The 18,635-nt window shown below is 55.6% G+C and overlaps 1 protein-coding gene across 6 annotated transcripts in view; it reads left to right on the top strand.

The window, feature by feature from the left end:
• The window catches only part of COL16A1 (collagen type XVI alpha 1 chain), a 51,524-nt gene that overhangs the window by 19,621 nt on the left and 13,268 nt on the right, over window positions 1-18,635 (top strand). For 4 of the 6 annotated variants that reach the window (XM_030913413.1, XM_030913409.1, XM_030913411.1 and 1 more), the window contains 23 exons: window positions 293-415; window positions 521-574; window positions 777-818; window positions 1,156-1,191; window positions 1,278-1,331; window positions 1,523-1,591; window positions 3,451-3,495; window positions 3,587-3,613; window positions 4,369-4,428; window positions 4,620-4,667; window positions 4,786-4,839; window positions 9,133-9,186; window positions 9,405-9,437; window positions 11,602-11,718; window positions 11,804-11,845; window positions 11,939-12,025; window positions 12,755-12,799; window positions 13,766-13,810; window positions 15,548-15,601; window positions 16,161-16,214; window positions 16,751-16,804; window positions 18,303-18,347; window positions 18,449-18,502. In XM_030913413.1, the coding sequence (XP_030769273.1) occupies window positions 293-415; window positions 521-574; window positions 777-818; window positions 1,156-1,191; window positions 1,278-1,331; window positions 1,523-1,591; window positions 3,451-3,495; window positions 3,587-3,613; window positions 4,369-4,428; window positions 4,620-4,667; window positions 4,786-4,839; window positions 9,133-9,186; window positions 9,405-9,437; window positions 11,602-11,718; window positions 11,804-11,845; window positions 11,939-12,025; window positions 12,755-12,799; window positions 13,766-13,810; window positions 15,548-15,601; window positions 16,161-16,214; window positions 16,751-16,804; window positions 18,303-18,347; window positions 18,449-18,502 (1,296 nt within the window). The remainder of the gene's footprint in view (window positions 1-292; window positions 416-520; window positions 575-776; window positions 819-1,155; window positions 1,192-1,277; window positions 1,332-1,522; window positions 1,592-3,450; window positions 3,496-3,586; window positions 3,614-4,368; window positions 4,429-4,619; window positions 4,668-4,785; window positions 4,840-9,132; window positions 9,187-9,404; window positions 9,438-11,601; window positions 11,719-11,803; window positions 11,846-11,938; window positions 12,026-12,754; window positions 12,800-13,765; window positions 13,811-15,547; window positions 15,602-16,160; window positions 16,215-16,750; window positions 16,805-18,302; window positions 18,348-18,448; window positions 18,503-18,635) is intronic. The other 2 variants (XM_030913415.1, XM_030913412.1) reach the window with 1 other exon arrangement.

The raw sequence follows: 18,635 nt of genomic DNA, 5'->3' as shown, positions 1-18,635 counted from the left end.
GGTGGTTGGGGTCAGGGGAGTTTGCTGCATAAAAAAATCAGGTGGCACACTAGAGAGGGAAGGACTGCAGGGCCAGCTGTCAGAGTCACTGAGTCACCTTAATGGCTGTCAGAGTCACTGAGTGGAGGCTCCTCGGGGCTTCTCCTCTGCTAGGAGTGTCAGGGGCCTGTTTTGATTTCTCAGGCTGAGGTGGGAGCATTCACGGAGCAGAGTGTTCAGAGGGGTGCAGGGCGTCCTGGCCTGGGTGCCAGCGCTGGCTCCTGGGCTCCAGGCTGTACCCATCTCTGACCAGGGTGATGGCTGCACTGCCTGCCCCAGCCTGCAGGGGACAGTGACTGACGTGGCAGGACGGCCTGGGCAGCCCGGCCCCAAAGGAGAACCGGGTCCTGAAGGCGTGGGCCGACCTGGTAAACCCGTGAGTTGCCTGCCCTCTGGCCCTTCCCTGCCTGGGCTTTGCCTCCTTTCCCTCCTGTCCCCCTTTCCCCTGCAGGGACTCCATGGGCCACCTTGTGCCTTTTAGGGCCAACCCGGTCTACCAGGAGTTCAAGGGCCCCCAGGTCTGAAGGGCATGCAGGTATGTGTGAGTCTTGGGGCCCTGGGCTGCAGCTACATGAGGGCAGGGGGTGGGATAGACAGATCCATGGGGCCAGTGGGCCTGGAGGGGGAAATGGAGGCAGGGTGCAGGGCAGGGAGAAGCTGGGGGAGAAGGGACTGGGGAGAAGGGTGAAGGGTTACTGGGGAATCTCGAGCCAGGGACTGTCCTTCTGCCTCTTCAGGGAGAGCCAGGGCCTCTAGGAAGGGGAGTCCAGGGACCCCAGGTGAGTCTCTAGCCTTGCCTTTGCCTGTCCCTTCAACACTTCTATTAACCAACTACCTAATTCCATCCACTCCCAAACTGCAGGGCTCTGCCTGCCCCCAGATGCACAGGACTTAGTTCTGGGGCCAGGAGTCAGGCCATAACCCTGGCCTGCTGTTGCTTCTGTCAGGGACTTGCCTTTGACCCCAGCCTCTCTGACCCTCAGGGTCTCCTTGGGGAGCTCTTCTGAATTTGGGCTGGTAGATGCCCCACCCAGACCAGGTCTGCCGGTGTGGCAGGGCCAGAGGAACAGGTTGGCTGTGGCTGCTGTGTGCTAGTCTGCCCTTTCTGACTTGCAGGGGGAGCCTGGAGCCCCGGGTTTGCCTGGCATTCAGGTACGTCTGCCTGAGTCCTAGAGGAGGATAGCAGGCGAGGGGGCCATTCTAGGATATGGGTTAACTAACTGTGCTTCCATCTGCAGGGAATTCCGGGACCTCGGGGACCACCTGGCCCCACTGGAGAGAAGGGTGCCCAGGTGAGCCTCTGCCTCCATGGTCATTGGGCCTGCAGTATTCCAGAGTGTCCCAGCAGCAGGCACAGGGGACACGGGGGCCAAGTGATGCCTATCAGAGGGCTGCCCAAGACCTGTCGGGATGTGTCTTACCTGTTGGGTTGTAGCTGGCTTCCAATTCTGCCCCTGCAACCTTTGTACCCTCTCTTACACAGGGATCTCCAGGGGTAAAAGGAGCCACCGGACCCGTGGGACCTCCTGGGGCCAGTGTCTCTGGGCCTCCGGTAAGTCTTCTCTGTGCTCCATTCTGGTGGTGTTGCTGGAACCAAGGATGTTTCTGCTGGGAAGAGGGCATGGAGCTGACCCTGCCCATCCCAGCAGCACAGGGGATGGGAGGAGAGAGGCCGCAGCCCAGCCTCAGACAAGGAAGACCTCACTCCTTTAAGGGAATGCTTGAATAATACAATAATGTTCACCACCATTTTTTGAGCAGTGATCATGCTGAGGTCCTGTGCTAAGCTCTAAACACAGAAATTCATGTCATCCTCACATTAGCCCTGTAAGGGAACTCACTTCATAGATCAGGAAGCTGAAGGTCAGAGGGTGAGGAGGCAGAGCCACGGACTTCAACCTAGGCCTGTCTGACTCAAAGCCCATCCCTAGTCATTAGGGACATGTGAACCGGTGCTGCCCGGTACAACTGTCTATGAAGATGGAAACGCTGTGTTCGGCACAACCACAGGTGGCTGTTGAGCGCACCTGAAATGCGGCTAGTGTGACTGAGGATCTCAATTTTAAGTGACATTTAATTTTAATTAATTTAAATTTAAATAGCCCCATGTGGCTATGGACTACGGTATCAGACAGCACAGATCCAGACCAGCAACTACTTCCAGTGTAATTGGAAAGACCTTCCCTTTGTACTATTCCCCCAGTGGCTCCCATGTTTTAAAAGACATGTCTATTGAACAAATTGCACGGATTAAGTAATCATAAGTGCATTTTCTCATTTTTAGTCATCAAAGACCTGTATAGTCGTCAGCTTCTACTCCACATGAACCCGCTAGAATTTTACCAGATAATCTAATTGCAGCCTAAATCAAAGGCATGCTACCTTTCAGCCAGTCTGTTCCATGCCAGGTGGTGGGCAAATGCGTAATTTGTCTTGGGCTTTCGGTAGTGTTAAAAATAGCCCAGTGAACTGTATCCTCTTCTATCTTTGCGGATCCCTGGAGAAATTCTAGTTCCAGTTTGGGATTCACTGATAGGAGAGTGCACCAATGTCCAAAGCGGGCGGGGACTCGCCCAAGTCCACACAGCCAGTCTCTATTGCCTAGCAGAGCTGGACAGCCAGTATTCCTGCCTGTCCCAGGGAGCCCCGGGGCAGAAGGACAGACGTAGGCCAGGTCCTCAGGGAGCTTCAAGTCCCAAGTGTGAAGGTGGAGGAGCCCACATGAAGGAGCTATGGGAACGCCCTGTGTGGCCAGGCTGGCCTCTCCTGGCCTGAGCAGACTCCATGCTGTTGTCCAAGCTGCTTTCCTTTCCGGGAGAATGTTCCAGACCTCTCCTCATGCTGAATTCCATCCAGCAGGCTTACGTCCTCAGTCGCACACTTTCTAGGGGTGTGACCTTAGGCAAGTGACAGCTTCTCAAAGTCTCCAGTTTTTTGTGGATAAAAAAGGGGCTGAAATCCCTTTCTCCCAGTTAGGTCAACAGACACAACTTTTGTGATAGGGAGAAAGTGTATCAAGCACTAAAGAGAGAGAGGAGAGAGCAGAGACTTCAGGCTACACACTCCTGGCTGCAGCTGGCTGCTGGGTCTATCATGAAGTTTCTTTAAGGCTCAGTTTCCTCACCTGAAAACCAGAACAATACCGTCCTGCTGGACTGGGAGAGGGGATTCCATTCAATGTTCCCTGATGGGTACTTGACCCGGTGGCTGGCACCCAGATGTGCTCAGGAAATGCCAGTCTTCTTCCTTGTCCGGCACCTCAGTCTCCTCATCTGGAACATGGGCCCTGGGCCCTGGGTGCCAGAGGAGCCTGGCACTGCTTCTGTTTGTCCTACAGCCCTTTTCTGCAGCAGGCCAGATGGCTGGCCGCTGCCCAGTCTCACCCTCTGACTCTGGGCTCTCTCCCTTCAGGGCCGTGATGGGCAGCAAGGACAGACGGGACCCAAAGGGACACCAGTGAGTACAGTGTCTCGGGACAGCAGGAAGCCATGGCTGGCCCTGCCTCAGCACCCCTATCTGGTCACCTTTCTGTGTTTCTTCCCTGCAGGGTGAAAAGGGACCACGAGGAGAGAAGGTGAGTTCCAAGGGCCTGTGACCCATACTCTGGGGGGTTAGCAGCCCCTCCAGCCTTCCCACCATGAATCAGAGGAGCCTGTGCACACGAAGCTGCCTTGGACTGGAGGAAGGGGGTGGAGGAGGCATCCTGGGCTCCTTGCTACCCCCAGCTCCCTGGTTTCAGGCGCTCCACATATCCCTAACTTCACCTGGTTGCTGGCCTGGGACTCAACCAGGATTATGGGAGACTGGAAAACTCCAAGGCCCCCTTAGGAGGGCAGTTGCATTTTCAAATGGGGGCTGAGTCAGAGGATGGGGCAGGAAGTGAGCTGGGTAGGACTAGTGGTGAGAAGGCAGAGAGGTGAGGGGCCCCTGAGAGAAGGGCATGGAAGCCAGGCTGGGCCCAGAGGAGTGGGGCTGCAGTTGTACTGAAGGCGAGATTACCTGCGCAGCAGCAGACAAGGTTATAACTGATGACTGTAACAGCAGGACCATCGTTTGCTGAATAATCTCCATGCGATAGGACCCCTGTATACACGAATCCGTTTTGTCTTCCTGAGACTCCATGCGCCTGAAATTACTGTTCCCATTTTACAGGCGAGGAGGCTGAGGTGCAGAGAGGTCGAACAGGTTGCCCAAGGGCAACCTTATAAGAGGCAGATCCTGGATTGAAACCCTGGCCTCTCCGTGTCTAGAGCCCCGTGCCTCTCGGATGTCCGTTTCAAGAGGCCCTTTGTCTTCGTCCATGTCTCACAAAGGCTCTTGTCTTTTCAGGGTGAGCCAGGGGAGTGCTCCTGCCCGTCTCGAGGAGACCTCGTCTTCTCTGGCATGCCGGTAAGTGGCACTGGGAGAGCCTTCCCCCAGCCCGGGGGAGAGGAGCAGCTTCAGCCTCGTCTGGTGCCCAGTGTGCAAGGGCTCCGCAGGGCCGCACACCCCAGCCATCCGCCTCCCCACGCAGCCCCGCGCTTGGTGTAGACGTTGCCTATAACCTCTCCCCTTCTTTTGCGACCCCCACTCCCACCCAGGGTGCTCCGGGACTTTGGATGGGCAACTCCTGGCAGCCGGGCCCGCAGGTGTGTCGCTTGTCTCCTCTTGTCCGCCAGCACCCCACGGCTTGTCCACCCTAAACAGCTGCTCTCAGCCATGCGGCAGAGCTCTTTGCTGGCTCTGACTCTTTCCTCTCTCCCTCAGGGTCCACCGGGTATTCCTGGACCACCAGGCCCCCCTGGAGTGCCCGGGCTGCAGGTAAAGGGGGAGAAGAGAAGGAGGAGTTTGGGTGGCAGAGCTCACGCGGTCAGGGTGGCTGCTCCAGGCTGGACCCCAAGGACGCTTCTCCCCCACCCCAAAAACACAGACATGCCATTTCTCACTCCTCTGTTCACCTGCCTACCCAGGTGGCAAGGAGGGCCCACTGAGCCTCTCGGCCAGGCTCTGCACTCCCAGCACAGTTTCAAGGAATGCCCTGTTGCATCAGCTGTGAGGAACCCACAATCTGGGTCAGATAAAAATCCCTTACCCTGGTACAGAGCCCGGCCCACTGTTCTGGAGCAGCATTCAACACTCATTCATGCAACACGTGTTTTTGCACATTTGCCATTTTTCCAGCACTGTTTTAAGTGCTGTGAATACAGTAGTGGCTAAAAATAAAAGCCCCTGCCCTCTTGGAGCTTATATTCAGTAGGAAAGACAGACAATAAGCAAGATAAATAAATAAAATATAGTGCGTCAGAAAGTGATATGTACGAAGGAGAAAGGTACGAAGCAGGGAGTGAGAATAGAAAATGGGACGAGGGCAGAAGTATTTGCAAAATGTACTGAAAAGAAGGTGATGTTTGAATCAAAACTTAAAGGAGATGAGGAGAGAAGCTGTGAGGGAGAGGCTTTGTGGCAGAGAAAGCAGCCAGTGCAAAGGCCCAGAGGTGGGAATGTGCCTAATGTGTTTGGGGAATTGCAAGGAAGCCAGAGATAGTGAGGGGAGAGCATTAGGAGCCAAGATCTGTGTGACACTGTGAATAAAGGGTACATTCCAGAGCCAGGCAGCCTGAACTTGAATCCCGGCTCTGCCTTGTGCTAGCTGTGTGATGGTAGGCAAGTTCCTTAACCTCTCTGTGTCTCACTGCCCTCTTCTGCTAAGTGCACCTAACTCATAGGGGTTTTGTGAGTATTAAACAAGTTAATGCATGTGAAGTGTGTAGAATTGTGCCCATGACTATTATATTTTATTTATATGACAAATGCTTAGAAGGCATTAGCTATCATTATTATGAAGACAAGTACTATTATTATTTTACATCCATTCTTTCATTCATTTCAGCCTCATATAAAAAGCCCCACAAGGAAGGCAGTGTTATTATTCCTAAGTCACCGCTGGGCAAGCTGAGGCTCTGAGAGGCGGAGTGTCTTGTCTAAGGCCACCCAGTTAGGAATTGACATTGCTGGACTGGGGTTTCCCCATGCAAAGCCCTTTTTGCCTTCTTCTGATGCCTTTCAGGACAGTTCCCAGTGGTTTGCATACAAGCCATGTTTTCCAGAGGCTCTAGGTGGCATAGACACCACTGTCTGTGTGTCTGGCTCCCAGCTCCTAAGAGAGTGATTCTTACCTGAAGAAGCAGGGCAGCATCACAGGGAAGCTTTTTACAAGCTACTTCTCCTTGCCCCAATGATTTGATACATTTCGTATCTTCCCTCCCCACTCCCGCTACCTTGGCACACCCTCCCTGCCACCGTGGGCTGGGAGTCTGCTCTAGTGAGCCACTGTTGCTGATGGGAGTCTCTGCCAGGATCCCAATTCTCTCTACCCCATTGGAAGTACTGAACTAGAGCCCACGCCACATATTTGCAGCCACACATTTGCCGAGTGTCTAGGGCTTCCTGCCACACCGCCAGGAAACAGGAATCTGTCTGCAGAGGGCTTGCAGTTTCCTTGGGGAAGCATAAGACTCATTTCAAAGTGACCCATTAATAAGTGAGAGCTGATGTAGTGTGAACCCTGCCAAGACATGCTGGGGAATGAGGCAGAAAAGAGTGACTGCTGAGTCTGGTCCCAGGCACCAGAGTCCTCGCCTAGTGCCAGCGCTTGAGACCAAGCCGAGGCTGCTGCTGACAGGTACCTGCCCCATGCCAGGTGGGATCCAGAAGGGCCGAGCAGCTCGTTTATTCAAGTATAGAAACAGGCTCAGGGATGTACAGCACTTACTCATCCAAGGCCATATAGTCCCAGTGCTTAGTTATCTCATTTCATCTCAATCCATTTCACAGAGGAGGAAGCTGAGGCACTGAGGTCAAGAAAGTTGCCTGAGGCAACTAGTAGGTCATTGAGCCTAGATTTCAATTCTGGCTGCACTTCGCTTCCACAGTAGGACAGCAGGTAGAACATTTAGTTCTGGGAGGTTGGGTAAACACTTACAAAACATCAGGCTTGAACTAACACACTGGCCATGGAGAGGGGAGCAGAGGATGAATAATGATTTAGGGCATAATAATTAACATGTTTGGGCTGTCATAGTGGCTCATGCCTGTAATCCCAGCACTTTGGGAGGCCGAGGTCGGCGGATCACTTGAGGTCAGGAGTTCGAGACCAGCCTGGCCAACATGGCAAAACCCCATCTCTACTAAAAATACAATAAGAATTAACCAGGTTTCATGGCACATGCCTGTAATCCCAGCTACTCGGGAGGCTAAGGCAGGAGAATTGCTTGAACCCAGGAAGCGGAGGTTTCGATGAGCTGAGATTGCACCACTGCACTCCAGCCTGGGAGACAGAGTGATACATCTCTAAATAAATAAATAAATAAATAAATAAATAAATAAATAAAATAGTTGACATGTTCAAGGCATTTTCCCTGTGCCAGGCACTGCTCTAAGCCCTGATGGTGCACAGAGATGCCAGCGGGGCTGGATGGTGGCTGGCTCCAGGTCTGACCCAGGCCTGGAAATTGCTCGGGGGCTGGTGATATGTTCCATTGCTGGGAGCTGGGACTTGAAGGGAGGCCATATCTCAGAGTACACCAACGAAATCCTGTGCAGGGAGGAGCAGGCTGAGCAGCGGTGCATTCACTCAACCCGTACTTAATGCGCACCTCCTCCATGTCGGACACTGGGGATTCAAAATGGAACGTACTCCCTGCCTCCATGGAGTGTTTAATATGCAAATGTGCCTCAGGAGTCTGCAAAGGGAACAGTGTCCGGATGACATGCATCTAACGTAACCATCCTTGCAGCCATTGTCTCCTTGAAGCCTCACCATAAACTATCCCTGTTTTACAGATAAGGAAACTGAGGCATAGAATTTTTTTCCCCCAAATGAATTGCCAAAAGTTATGCAGGTAGTCAGAATTTTGTATCTAGATGAATCTGACTGGCAAGCACCCACCCTTGCTGTGGCCATGAGTGTTCTGGGGATGTCTGTTGAGGAATGATGCTGGAATCGTGGTTAAGAGAGGGGTTAGAAGCCAGTGATCCTCGCTCTGGACCTCAGCTCTGTGCCTTGCTCAACTTGTGACCTTTGGCAAGTACTTACTCTGGGTTCTCTTTTTTTTTTTTTGAGATTGCCCAGACTAAAGTTCAGTGGTATGATCTTGGTTCACTGCAACCTCCATCTCCCAGGTTCAAGTGATTCTCCTGCTTCAGTCTCCCGTGTATCTGGGACCACAGGTACACACCACCAAGCCCTGCTAATTTTTGTATTTTTAGTAGAGACAGAGTTTCACCATGTTGGCCAGGCTAGTCTCGAACTCCTGGCCTCAGGTGATCTGCCCGCCTCAGCCTCCCAAAGTGCTAGGATTGCAGGTGTGAGCCACCGCACCCAGCCTCCTCTGGATTCTTTGTGCTATTTTTAAGATGGAGATAACAGCACCTAGTTTAACAAGATAACTGTGATGATTAAATGAGAAAGTAGGCTGGGTGTCATGGCTCATGCCTATAATTCCAACATTTTGAGAGGCTGAGGTGGGAGGATCACTTAAGCCCAGAAGTTTGAGACCAGCCTACCAGTGAGACCTGGTCTCTACAATAAATACAAAAGAATTAGCCGGGCATGGTGGTGAGCACCTCTAGTCCCAGCTACTCAGGAGGCTGAGGTGGGAGAATCGCTTGAGCTGAGTTTGAGGCTAAGTGAGCTATAATTATGCCATTGCACTCCAGCCTGGGTGACAGAGTGAGACCCCGTCTCTAAAAGGAAAAAAAAGAAAAGAAAAAAGAAAGGAAAAAGAAAGATAAAATATAGAAAAATGACTTAGCACAGAAATAAACAGTCGTTCCATGGAAAACCCTCTACTCAATTTCTGACCTTCCTCTGGTGTGTGGGGAAAACACTCGCTGTTGGACTGGTTTGGGGGGTCACTCTTCTGGGCCTCCTTGGCTTTCCCTAGAAAGGGTCGAGAGGCTTTTGAGCTAAGAATAGATGTCAGCCTTGTGCCAACCAGGGCTCTCAGCTCTGCAGGACAAGGCGAAGAGGAGGCGGGGTGATGAGAAGGAAACAGGCTGACCAGCAGGCTAGAGAGATGGAGCCCACTCACTCGTGTCTCTTCTTGGCTACAGGGAGTGCCTGGAAACAACGGTTTGCCAGGACAGCCTGGGCTCACTGCGGAAATGGTGGGTACCAGCCAGGACTCCCTGTCCATGCCCCTTCCCTGCCCTTCCCAGGGCTGCTCAAGCTATGAAGCTGGCCCGGTAGCTGCAGTGGGGGTCCCTCTTCTCTCCCCCTTCTGAGGCTGGAAGGCGCATGGCATGTCCCAAGGTTCTACCTGATCCCATAAGTCTCCATGTCCCTTCCCCTCGCCTGCTTGAGCCCACACATCTGTCTCTTGCAGGGATCCTTACCAATTGAACAGCACCTCCTTAAGGTAAGAGGGTACCCAGGAGAGAAGCGTGAGCTGGCGGGGGTGCTCCTAAGGGGATTCTCTTAGTAAGTGCTCAGCTGTGTGGCACCTCGCAGAGAGAGCAGCAGTTTGCAGGGAATACGCGTTCCAAGCATCTGTCTAAGAGGGCCTAGCTGATGCCTGGCTTGTAACAGGCCCCCAGGCAACATTTGCTGAATGAGTGCTTAAAGGAATCCTGTGAAGGTGCCCACATGGCAGATGCTGTCGGCAGAACCCAGCCCTGAAGCCTGCCCGCAGCAGCTGGCAATGAGACCCCGTAGCACCCTGGTCACACCGCAGCAGAGCCCAGCAGCTTCCAAAGCAAAGCAGAGGGGGTGAAAGTGCAGTGGTAGGGGGCTTGAGATTGGGTGTGGCCTGGAAGAAAGCTTCAGCCGTTCTCTCGTCAATCCAGAAGGAATCCAGGGAGGAGATGGATTTGAGAAGCCCTTCTGGTAGTCCAAGAAAGGGGACTTCGGACCTGGTCAGAGGGTCGGCCTGTGCCAGGGCCTGTACACAGCCTTAATACCCTACCAGAGGGCTGGGGCCTGGTCCGGCTTCCCAAACTGAGCAGAAGTTCCTATTGGAATCAAGGGTTGCATAGCCCATCTTTGCTTAGTCACCTCTAGAAACGAGAGCACAGTAATTCCCCAGGTTGCCTTCAGGTTTTTGAAGGAGGCCCTTATGTTCCTGGACTTTCTCTCCTCTAGCTCAGCATCCTCAGGAGTCCTTCCCATGTGTTGACCTCCAGAGCCTCCCTCATCCTGGCCACCCTCTTCTGACACTGGCTAGTCAGTGCCCTGGACATCCTGTGACCCTGATGGGTCTTGGTCAGGGCAGAGCATGGGGACTCTCTATCCCTCCCCTGCTCTGAAAGGCAGATTTCTCCAGAAGCAGCCAGAGGAGGTCCGGGTAACCTCTAGGGAACAGTTACATGTTGGATTACAGCGGGGTTGTGGCAACAAAACCCCAAGCTCTTCTCCCCTCTGCTTCTGTCAATGACTGGGCGGTGATCGTGTGACTCTAAATCCAGGATTTGACATTTCTCCTGTAACATTTCATCGGCTGGCATCCTCATCAGGTGCTCTTCAGAGGATCCCAAATAGAAACTGTGCATAGGGTGGAGAAGGGGTCAGATGGCACCCCGGGGCATGCTGACCCAGAGCCCCAGCACCACCTGCACCCACAGTCCAGGACACCTGGGGAGAGAGCGCTGGCTGTGGCCTAGGACAGGCCCACGCCAATCCAGACTCCCACTTTCCTTAGACAAGTCACGCCGCCTGTCTTGAGTGCTGGCTTTCCCATCTCCACAATGCTTATAGATTCCCTGCCCCACTGCACCGTCACGATGGGATGTGATCATGTGCAGGGCTTATTATGTACAGTGCCCAGTGTCATGGGTGCTGAGTAAATGCCAGCCGTTATCATTGGGCTTGGTGGTGAGCAGTGAAAGTGAGCAGGGGTTCCTGCCTGGGAGTCTGTGGACACCACACTGGCCACAAACAGGCTCCAGGCTCCTGAGTCCTCAGAAACTGCAGGCTGGTTTTCACTAGTGGGTTTGATTTTTCTGGGAAAAGGACCCACAGCTTCCATCAAACTCTCAGAGGGGTCTGTGACCCAAAGAAGGTTAAACCCCTTCCTGTGGGGAAGACAATTTCTGGTGGCGCAATCTGAGCCAGGAGCCTGTGAGCAATCCGAGATCTATCCCAGGGGCTCCTGGGAAGGGCCTGGCTCCTCCTGCAGCTGTTCCTTTGCTCCCTTGGGCAGAGAAGCTGGCATTCGGAGCCAGCCTTTCCAGCCTCGCTTCTTGTGGCTTGTCCTCGCAGTGGGTGCAGGTTGCAGGAACAGCCGGGACAGATGGTCCCTCTGCGGGCCCCTCGCCTCCGCCCACACGCCTGTCTGGAAAGTGGCTTTGGCTTAGCTCTACCAGAGCTGCTTCCTGGAGGAAACTCAAAGCCAATTGATGGGAGTGGGTCCCCCGAGGATGGAGCAAACCTACCGTAGGGATGTGGCTGGGGAGAGAGGGAGTGTGGGAAGAGGGAAGACTGAGGGGCAGGGAGCCCCGGCTCTGGGTTCTCAGGTGGGCTCCCCAGTTGGCCCATCCTGGCCGTCTCTGACCCAGACGGCACTCCTCTCCCTACTCCCTGATCAGAGTATCTGCGGGGACTGTGTCCAGGGGCAGAGGGCCCACCCAGCGTACCTCGTGGAGAAGGGAGAGAAGGGAGACCAGGGCATCCCTGGTGTGCCAGGCCTCGACAACTGCGCCCAGGTAGGGACTGGGCTTGAGGCCGCCCCTTGTGGGAGGGCTCCCTGGCTGCCTCATCAGACAGAGTGCTTCTCATTGTCCCTTGCAGTGCTTTTTGTCGCTGGAGCGCCCAAGAGCCGAGGAGGCCCGGGTGAGTGCCTCGCCTTATCTCCCCTGACCATGCCCCATGCCCCACAGGGAGAGGCCCTGATTGCCCACTGTCACCATCTCCATCCTTTTCCAGGGCGATAACAGCGAGGGAGATCCCGGCTGCGTTGGGAGCCCAGGCCTGCCTGGTCCTCCGGGATTGCCAGGCCAGAGAGGAGAAGAGGTAAGACCAGGGATGAGGCTTCATCCTTAAGGGGGCTGGGGCCCTATCTGCCTTTGAGACCTTTTGGGGGCCTCCGAGGCCTCACGTGACTGATGCCCTTTACCACTCTGGACTCATCTGCTCTCCTGGCACATGGCTCCTCTGGAATACACAGGACCCAGGGTAGGACACACTCTTCCTTCCCAGTGCCCAGCTGTGTCCTCTGCCTGCAACACCCTTCGGGGCTCCTTCCTGCACTCCTTCAGCTCTGCTCAAGTGTCTCCTTCTCAGACTTCCCCTGACCGCCCTCTTTAAAATTGAACACCACACCAACCCCAGAGCCTCCAATCCCCTTGGCCTGAATCATACTAATCACCCTCCAGCATCCTGCCTATTTACTTCATTCAGGAACATTCCACAGGTATCAACTCAACACCAACTATGTACCAGCTCCTGTTCTATTTGTTAGTGTCCATGTCTCCCCTAGAATGTAACTGCTTTGAGGCAGAGGTTTTTATTTATTTTGTTTATGCTGTGATCCTAGCCCCTGGATTAATGCCTGGTACATAATAGTTGCTCAATAAATGTTTGTAGGATGACCGAATGAGCCAAATGAAAGATTGTTCTGCTTGGACAATAGCTGCCCTCTGTTGACCTTGGCCCTGGCAAGCTGGGAGGAAAGCTGCTGGAACCCCAGGGGCTCTATGGGGCCTGGGCCTTTTCATCCATTTCCCTTGGCTTCCTTTGCAGGGTCCACCTGGCATGAGGGGCTCCCCAGGTCCTCCAGGCCCTATTGTAAGTATCTGTGGTGCCCTGGCTTGCTTGAGAGGCTCTCAACGGGGTCGTTACGCTCAGACACCATCCCGCGGCCTTGTCCCCAAAAGGCTGGGCAAGGCAGGAGGAGGGAACTTCCACTGCCCTCCCCGTCCCTCCGCAGAGCATCTGCAGGAACTGTGCTCTCCTACCACCAAATGCCCTGGAACCACCCTGCTCTGCCCACTGCATATGGTCCTGCTTAGGGGAGGTCCTCAGAAGCACATCTTTGCTTCCCTGTCCCCACCCCCTGCTGCGCTTTCCACAGTGGCCCCAGGCTGCCTTCAACAGGGGGCCTAGGCTTCACGCTCACAGCCTCCCAGCCAGGGAAGCATGCGGCCTGCTGGCCAGACCTCTCCATGCCCCTGTGATGCCAGTCCCCACAAGGGCTCGGGGCTAAGATGGAGCTGTCCTCCATTGCTCTGTAGGGCCATCTCTAGGGTAAATCTATAAAAACCAGACCAGGGCATCTATTCTGGAGTCCTCTGTGATGTTGACATGGCAGGAAAATAGAAGTGACTAGGAAAGATTGAAAGAACTGAAAATGCTTTCTTTGGAGAAGAAAATGGCTGGTGGGAGTTGTCTTAGAGCCAGGGAGTCCCCACTTGGGGGACAATTGGAGGTCGAGTGGCAGGCATGGTGGGCAAGGCTGAAAGAAACGGGCTTCTGCTGCAACCGGGTCTTCAGTTAGACTCCGGAAGACTCAGGAAGCACTCTGACTCTGGAGCCGTTCCGCATCTCTGTCAACGGAGAAGCCATTCTTCCCAGAGCCAAGGGAGGAACAGTTGTCTTTTGAGCTAAGACTTTCAAGGAGTCTCTTTTCCAGCTGCCTTGAAAATACTCCCATGACCTCCTCTCCCCATGACCCCCAAGCCCCAGACTGTGCCCTCCAGGCTGTCCCAGGGTTACTGTGCCTACGAGATGTGACCTGCCTGTTTCTCCCACCAGGGCCCCCCAGGTTTTCCTGGTGCTGTTGGCTCCCCCGGATTGCCTGTAAGAACCTAGCGCTGCTCGACCTCCCCTCCCCCCGTCAGCCAGGTCTCTGTGGCTTTTGCTTGTCTCCCTCCTGTGGTGCCTTCACCTCCGTCCTCCGTGTTTGTTGTCCCCCTTCAGGCACGGTAGCTAACGACACGGGTTCTCTGAGGTCCCAGCAGCTTGGACATCCTCCCAGTCTCTGACTCCTTTCCGTTTTCTCCTCTCCCTCCTCTCCTGCGTTCTTTGTCTCCTCTTCTCTCTCTTACCACGTTCTCCATTTCTCCCACCATCCTGCAGCACTCCCGCAAGTCCTCCTGAGCTTGTGAACCTCCCTCTTAAGCTGGTGCCTCTAGGGGGCCCCTCCACTCCTGCCTTCTCACTCTGCCTCCTGCTTCTCACCACCTTCGGTGTTGCCTGAAGATTTGCTGAAAGTAGTTCTTGGGACCCTGCCAGGCACCTGGCTCAGAGCCCAGCAGAGATGCCAAAGCTTTAGGGCTTCACATTGCAGGCTGGCACAGGTTTGCTGCCCTGCTGCTTGGCAGGGCTGTCCAGAGGCACCCAGGGATTTAAAGGCAGCCCTTCCTGCACCTTTTCCATCGTCCTAGAGGAAACTCTCAGCTGCCTCCTCTTCCCTTCCTCTTCCTTGGCTCCAGTCCCAGTCTGCTCCAAGGCGGGGCATGTGATACCAGCCAGTTGGGTTTCTGGGTGTCGTGCAGCCCTGCCCCTCTGTGCCCAGCACCTTGGCCGGCTCCTTCTGCCAGGTGTCGTTAATTGCTCTGCCTTCGTCATCGTCACAGGTGTGTTTACATCACCCCCAGCCTCACTGTTGCTCCCTCCTGGGTCACGGAAACTAACCTCCTGTTTGTCAGGTTGCGTGTTCCTGGGGCCTGGCTCCTCTCCTCCCAGGCCTGGTGATGGAGGCTCAGGGAGCAGGGCCCCTCCTCGTCACAGTTCCATCTGTCCCCACCTCCTCATCTGTGGCCGGGCCTTGTCTGTTTCTGCTTGCTTGGGTGAAGGGGCCATCTGTCCGTCTAGCCATCTGTCTTGTGTCGTGGAAAGGTTTGGGCGCCGTCTCTTGAGGGGATGAGGGAGAAGGGGGCACAAAAGATGCCCCTAATGGCGTGGCACCCGCAAAGGCCGGGGTAAGGAATTAGGGGTGGGGGCTGTAGCTCTCGTGGAAAGTGACATGCCCTCTCACCCTACAAAGTGACAGGGACTGCTCTGGAGGCAGCCTTCCTGTGTCTCTCCCCTGCCTCCCTCCAAGAAAATGATTTTTGGCTTGGGGTGGGGGACTTGGACAGGTAAGTGTTGGGTGTCTGATGATGTGATACACTTTGGTGGCAGCATCCATCTGGGGTACCTCTCCTGATGGTTGCCCCTCAGAATGAGCACACATCTGATCTGTCAGCTTCCTAAAGGTGTACCCCAGTCAGTTACCATGGCAGGGCATACCAGTGATGGGCAGCTGAGAGGTACCCTCCCAGAGTCACCCCCACTGGAGGGCATATCTCTATAGTTACCTGTCTTGCAGAGTATCCTCCTGAAAGGCACTCATATGTGGGGGTTCACACCCCTACCACTCATCCTGCTGGAGCACACCCCTTATGGGTCACCTTGCTAGGGACACTAGGAGAGCCACTTTGGCCTCCACATTTGCCTGGAGTGGGAACAGAAGGCAGTGGGGCAGGGGGAAGGAGTCAGGGGCTGGGTGGGGACAGCCCGCTCCTGCAGTTTCTCATGATTTTTCTCTCCAAGGGCCTTCAAGGAGAGCGAGGCCTCACAGGCCTGACTGGAGACAAGGGGGAGCCGGTAAGGGGAAGCTGGAAAGGGAGGAAGAGCTGGGGAGGCAGAGCTTGGGCTCCGAGGGGTGGCTGCTGAGTGGAAGCTGGGAGGTGGACTCCTTATGACTCTCTGCCCTTCTGCCAGGATTCCCTCAGTGTGAGGTTTGCACACTCCCCAAGGAGCAAAGGAGGCCGATCTCCACGTGCCCTGACTCCCTGCCAGAAGCATGCATAGCCCCTGTCCTCCAGCAGCGTCCCTGAGGGCTCCCCTCCCTCGGCCTTCATCACTCAGCATCCCTGCCCACCCCCTCTTCCCTGGTCCTCACGCCTGCTCTGGGATCCCTGTTCCGGCTCAGCTCTCAGGGTCTGGGCCAGGCTGGGGTTCGCATCCCCAGCCCAGGTCTGTGGTGGAGGTCACGACCAAGGGGACCTGGGGCTTGGGGAGATGGCCCGGTGTGCAGTGCTGGGGCAGGCTGGCACCTGCTAAATGGCAGCCCCAGAGGTTTTAGCTTTGGCTACCCTCTTACCCAGCGAGGGGAGAAGAGAAATGTTGAGGGGCTATCCATCATGTCTGCCTTTCTTTGTAGGGTCCTCCAGGGCAACCAGGTTATCCAGGTGCCATGGGCCCCCCAGGACTACCTGTGAGTAAGGGGACCCTTGCTGGGGAGTGGGTGCTGGGTACCGGAGGCTTGGGCTGGTGTTCAGGACAGAGCCAGGCTGGGCAACCCTTGGTGGGCTCCCCATTCACGGGCATTTCAGCCTCTTCCTTTGCCTAAAGTCCATGCAGCCCCCTCTCCCCATTGTAGGCCCCCTTGGCAGCGTGACTTGGTCCCACCACTCTGCTCAGGCCTGACTCTCAGAACACTCTGCCAGGCCCAGACACGGCAAGAACTGAGATCTGCCTCCTGGGGGTGGGGGGTTGGGAGATTGGAGAGACAGCTTAGAGGTGCCACCCCCACAGAAGCTGCTGGGTGGGTGTGTCCTCCTTTTCCAATGGGGACCTGGGGGACACGGTGGCTGGTGGGAGGCACGGCAGCTTTGGAGCACCCAGCAGTCCTCCCAGTGCCATCCCCCAAGAGCTGGTCTGGGTGCCAGCTGCAGTCTCCACTCCTCGCATTAGCGCCGTGACGGGCTAATTCTGCGGGGCTAATTCCACTGTCTCTTTACCACTTGTCAGGGCATCAAGGGGGAACGTGGCTACACCGGGTCAGCGGGAGAGAAAGGAGAGCCGGTGAGTCCCAGCAGCGCGGGGGCGGGTGCAGGGCTGCATGTGGAGCCGCACAGCCTCCGGCTAGAGACTTGGCAGCAGCCTGTGAAGGGGAGGACTGTGACCCTTGCTGCCCCCCCCACCCCGCCCCCAAGCCTGCAGCACAGGCTGGGCCCTGCGGAGGTGGAGGCTGTGAGGAGAATCCCCGCAGGGCTGCCAAGGGGAGGGGGCCAGGAGGCAGCTGCAGAAGCATTCCTCTGCCTCATGCAAAGGAGGACCTGGGACTATAGACCCCCAGTGGCCCCCAGGCTCCCCAGAACCACTCTCCAGAGCCAAGGCCTGCCAGGCCCCATGTTGAGCACAGGAGTTGGGCTGTGACCAGATGAGGACACTGGGGCCCCCAGAGTGACAAAGCTGAGACTCACCCAGGGTCCTGAAGCTAGTGAGTGAGTCAGTGGTGGAACCTGGACTTGAACCCATGTCTATCTGGTGAGAAACCTCACAAACCTCAGATCTAGGATCAGTCAAACTGGGACTGCAGCCTTACAGAGTCACCAATTTCAGTGAGGCCCCGGTAGAATTCAGCAAACCCCATCAGGCATTTACTCAGTAACAGATATTTCTCAGGGGCCTGCGGGGTGCCGGGCTCCCCTCTGAGGATGTCTCCGTGAACAGAGCAGGCAGTTGCCCTCTTGCCCTGCCATGGGGGAGGCAGCTGCCAGATGAATAAACAAGTGCCTAGGAACCATGAGGGCTGGGACTCCTGGAGGAAGTGGGACGGGGGGAGGGGCTGGAGAGGTGTTTGGGCACCATCGAAGCGGAGGGGCAGGAAGGCCTCTCTGAGCAGGTGGCATTTGAGCTTAGAGCTGACTAGCAGGAGGGAGGGATCCCTGTGGCTGTCTGTACTGGGGAATTCCAGAGGGAGAGGCTGGGCGGGGCACTGCAGGAACAGCTTCCAGCCATCAAATGATTTGGCAAGAGTTCAGGGGACCTAGAACGGGGAGAAGGGGGCATTCTAGGTAGGAGGGAAAGCTGTGCCGAGGGTGCAAAGGCCTGGGGGTGGGAGGATATAGAGTGTGTCAGAGAACAGCAGTCTGACTGAGCAAGGCGGAAGATGAGGAGAGAGGGAGGAGAAGTGGGAAAGGGTGGCTGGTGCCAGATCACAGGCTGCCTCAAAGACCAGCGTTGTTGGAAAGTGTGCGCCCCACTCAGAGGCAGAGGGAGCCACACAAGGTGTTTGAGCAAGAGAGTGACATAATCAGAGCTGTGCTGGAGGAGAAGAGGGCAGCCATTTGCTGGCTGACTTGGAGTGAACCAGGAGGTGGCAGGACAAGTTAGGAGGCTGGTTCAGCAGCTCAGGCAAGAGCAGGAAAGCCTGAGCAGACCAGGCAGAGGGGGCCTGCCAGCTCAGGGGCCTCCCAGCATGTGCTGCCTCTGTTCTGGGCAGTCCCCTGTCACATCCCCCACCTCATCCTTCACCTCCCCAGGAGGAGTGACTGATTCTGTTCCTTTGTGTCCTTAGGGCCCCCCAGGATCTGAAGGCCTCCCAGGCCCTCCAGGCCCAGCGGTGAGTGAAGGAGGGCACGGGGAGACGTGGTCCTGGTCTTGTCCTGGGATCTGAGGGCAGGAAGATTAGGTTTCGGCTGCATTGTTCTCTGTGGGTGACAGGGTCCCAGAGGAGAGCGAGGACCCCAAGGGAACTCGGGTGAGAAGGGCGACCAGGTGAGTGACGATTGGGACCCGGCTGCAGGGAGGCAGAGAAGGGGCTGGGTCCCTGATGATCACCAGCTCTAGTCTCCCCACCCTACCTGTCCTTGGCTTGTGACCTACCTCATGCCCAGAGCCTTACCTGCCA

This window comes from Rhinopithecus roxellana, chromosome 12, assembly GCF_007565055.1.
Source record: "Rhinopithecus roxellana isolate Shanxi Qingling chromosome 12, ASM756505v1, whole genome shotgun sequence".
NCBI classification, from domain to species: domain Eukaryota; kingdom Metazoa; phylum Chordata; class Mammalia; order Primates; family Cercopithecidae; genus Rhinopithecus; species Rhinopithecus roxellana.
Note: the sequence above shows the minus strand (reverse complement) of the source record. Positions and strands in the feature narration are given on the sequence as shown.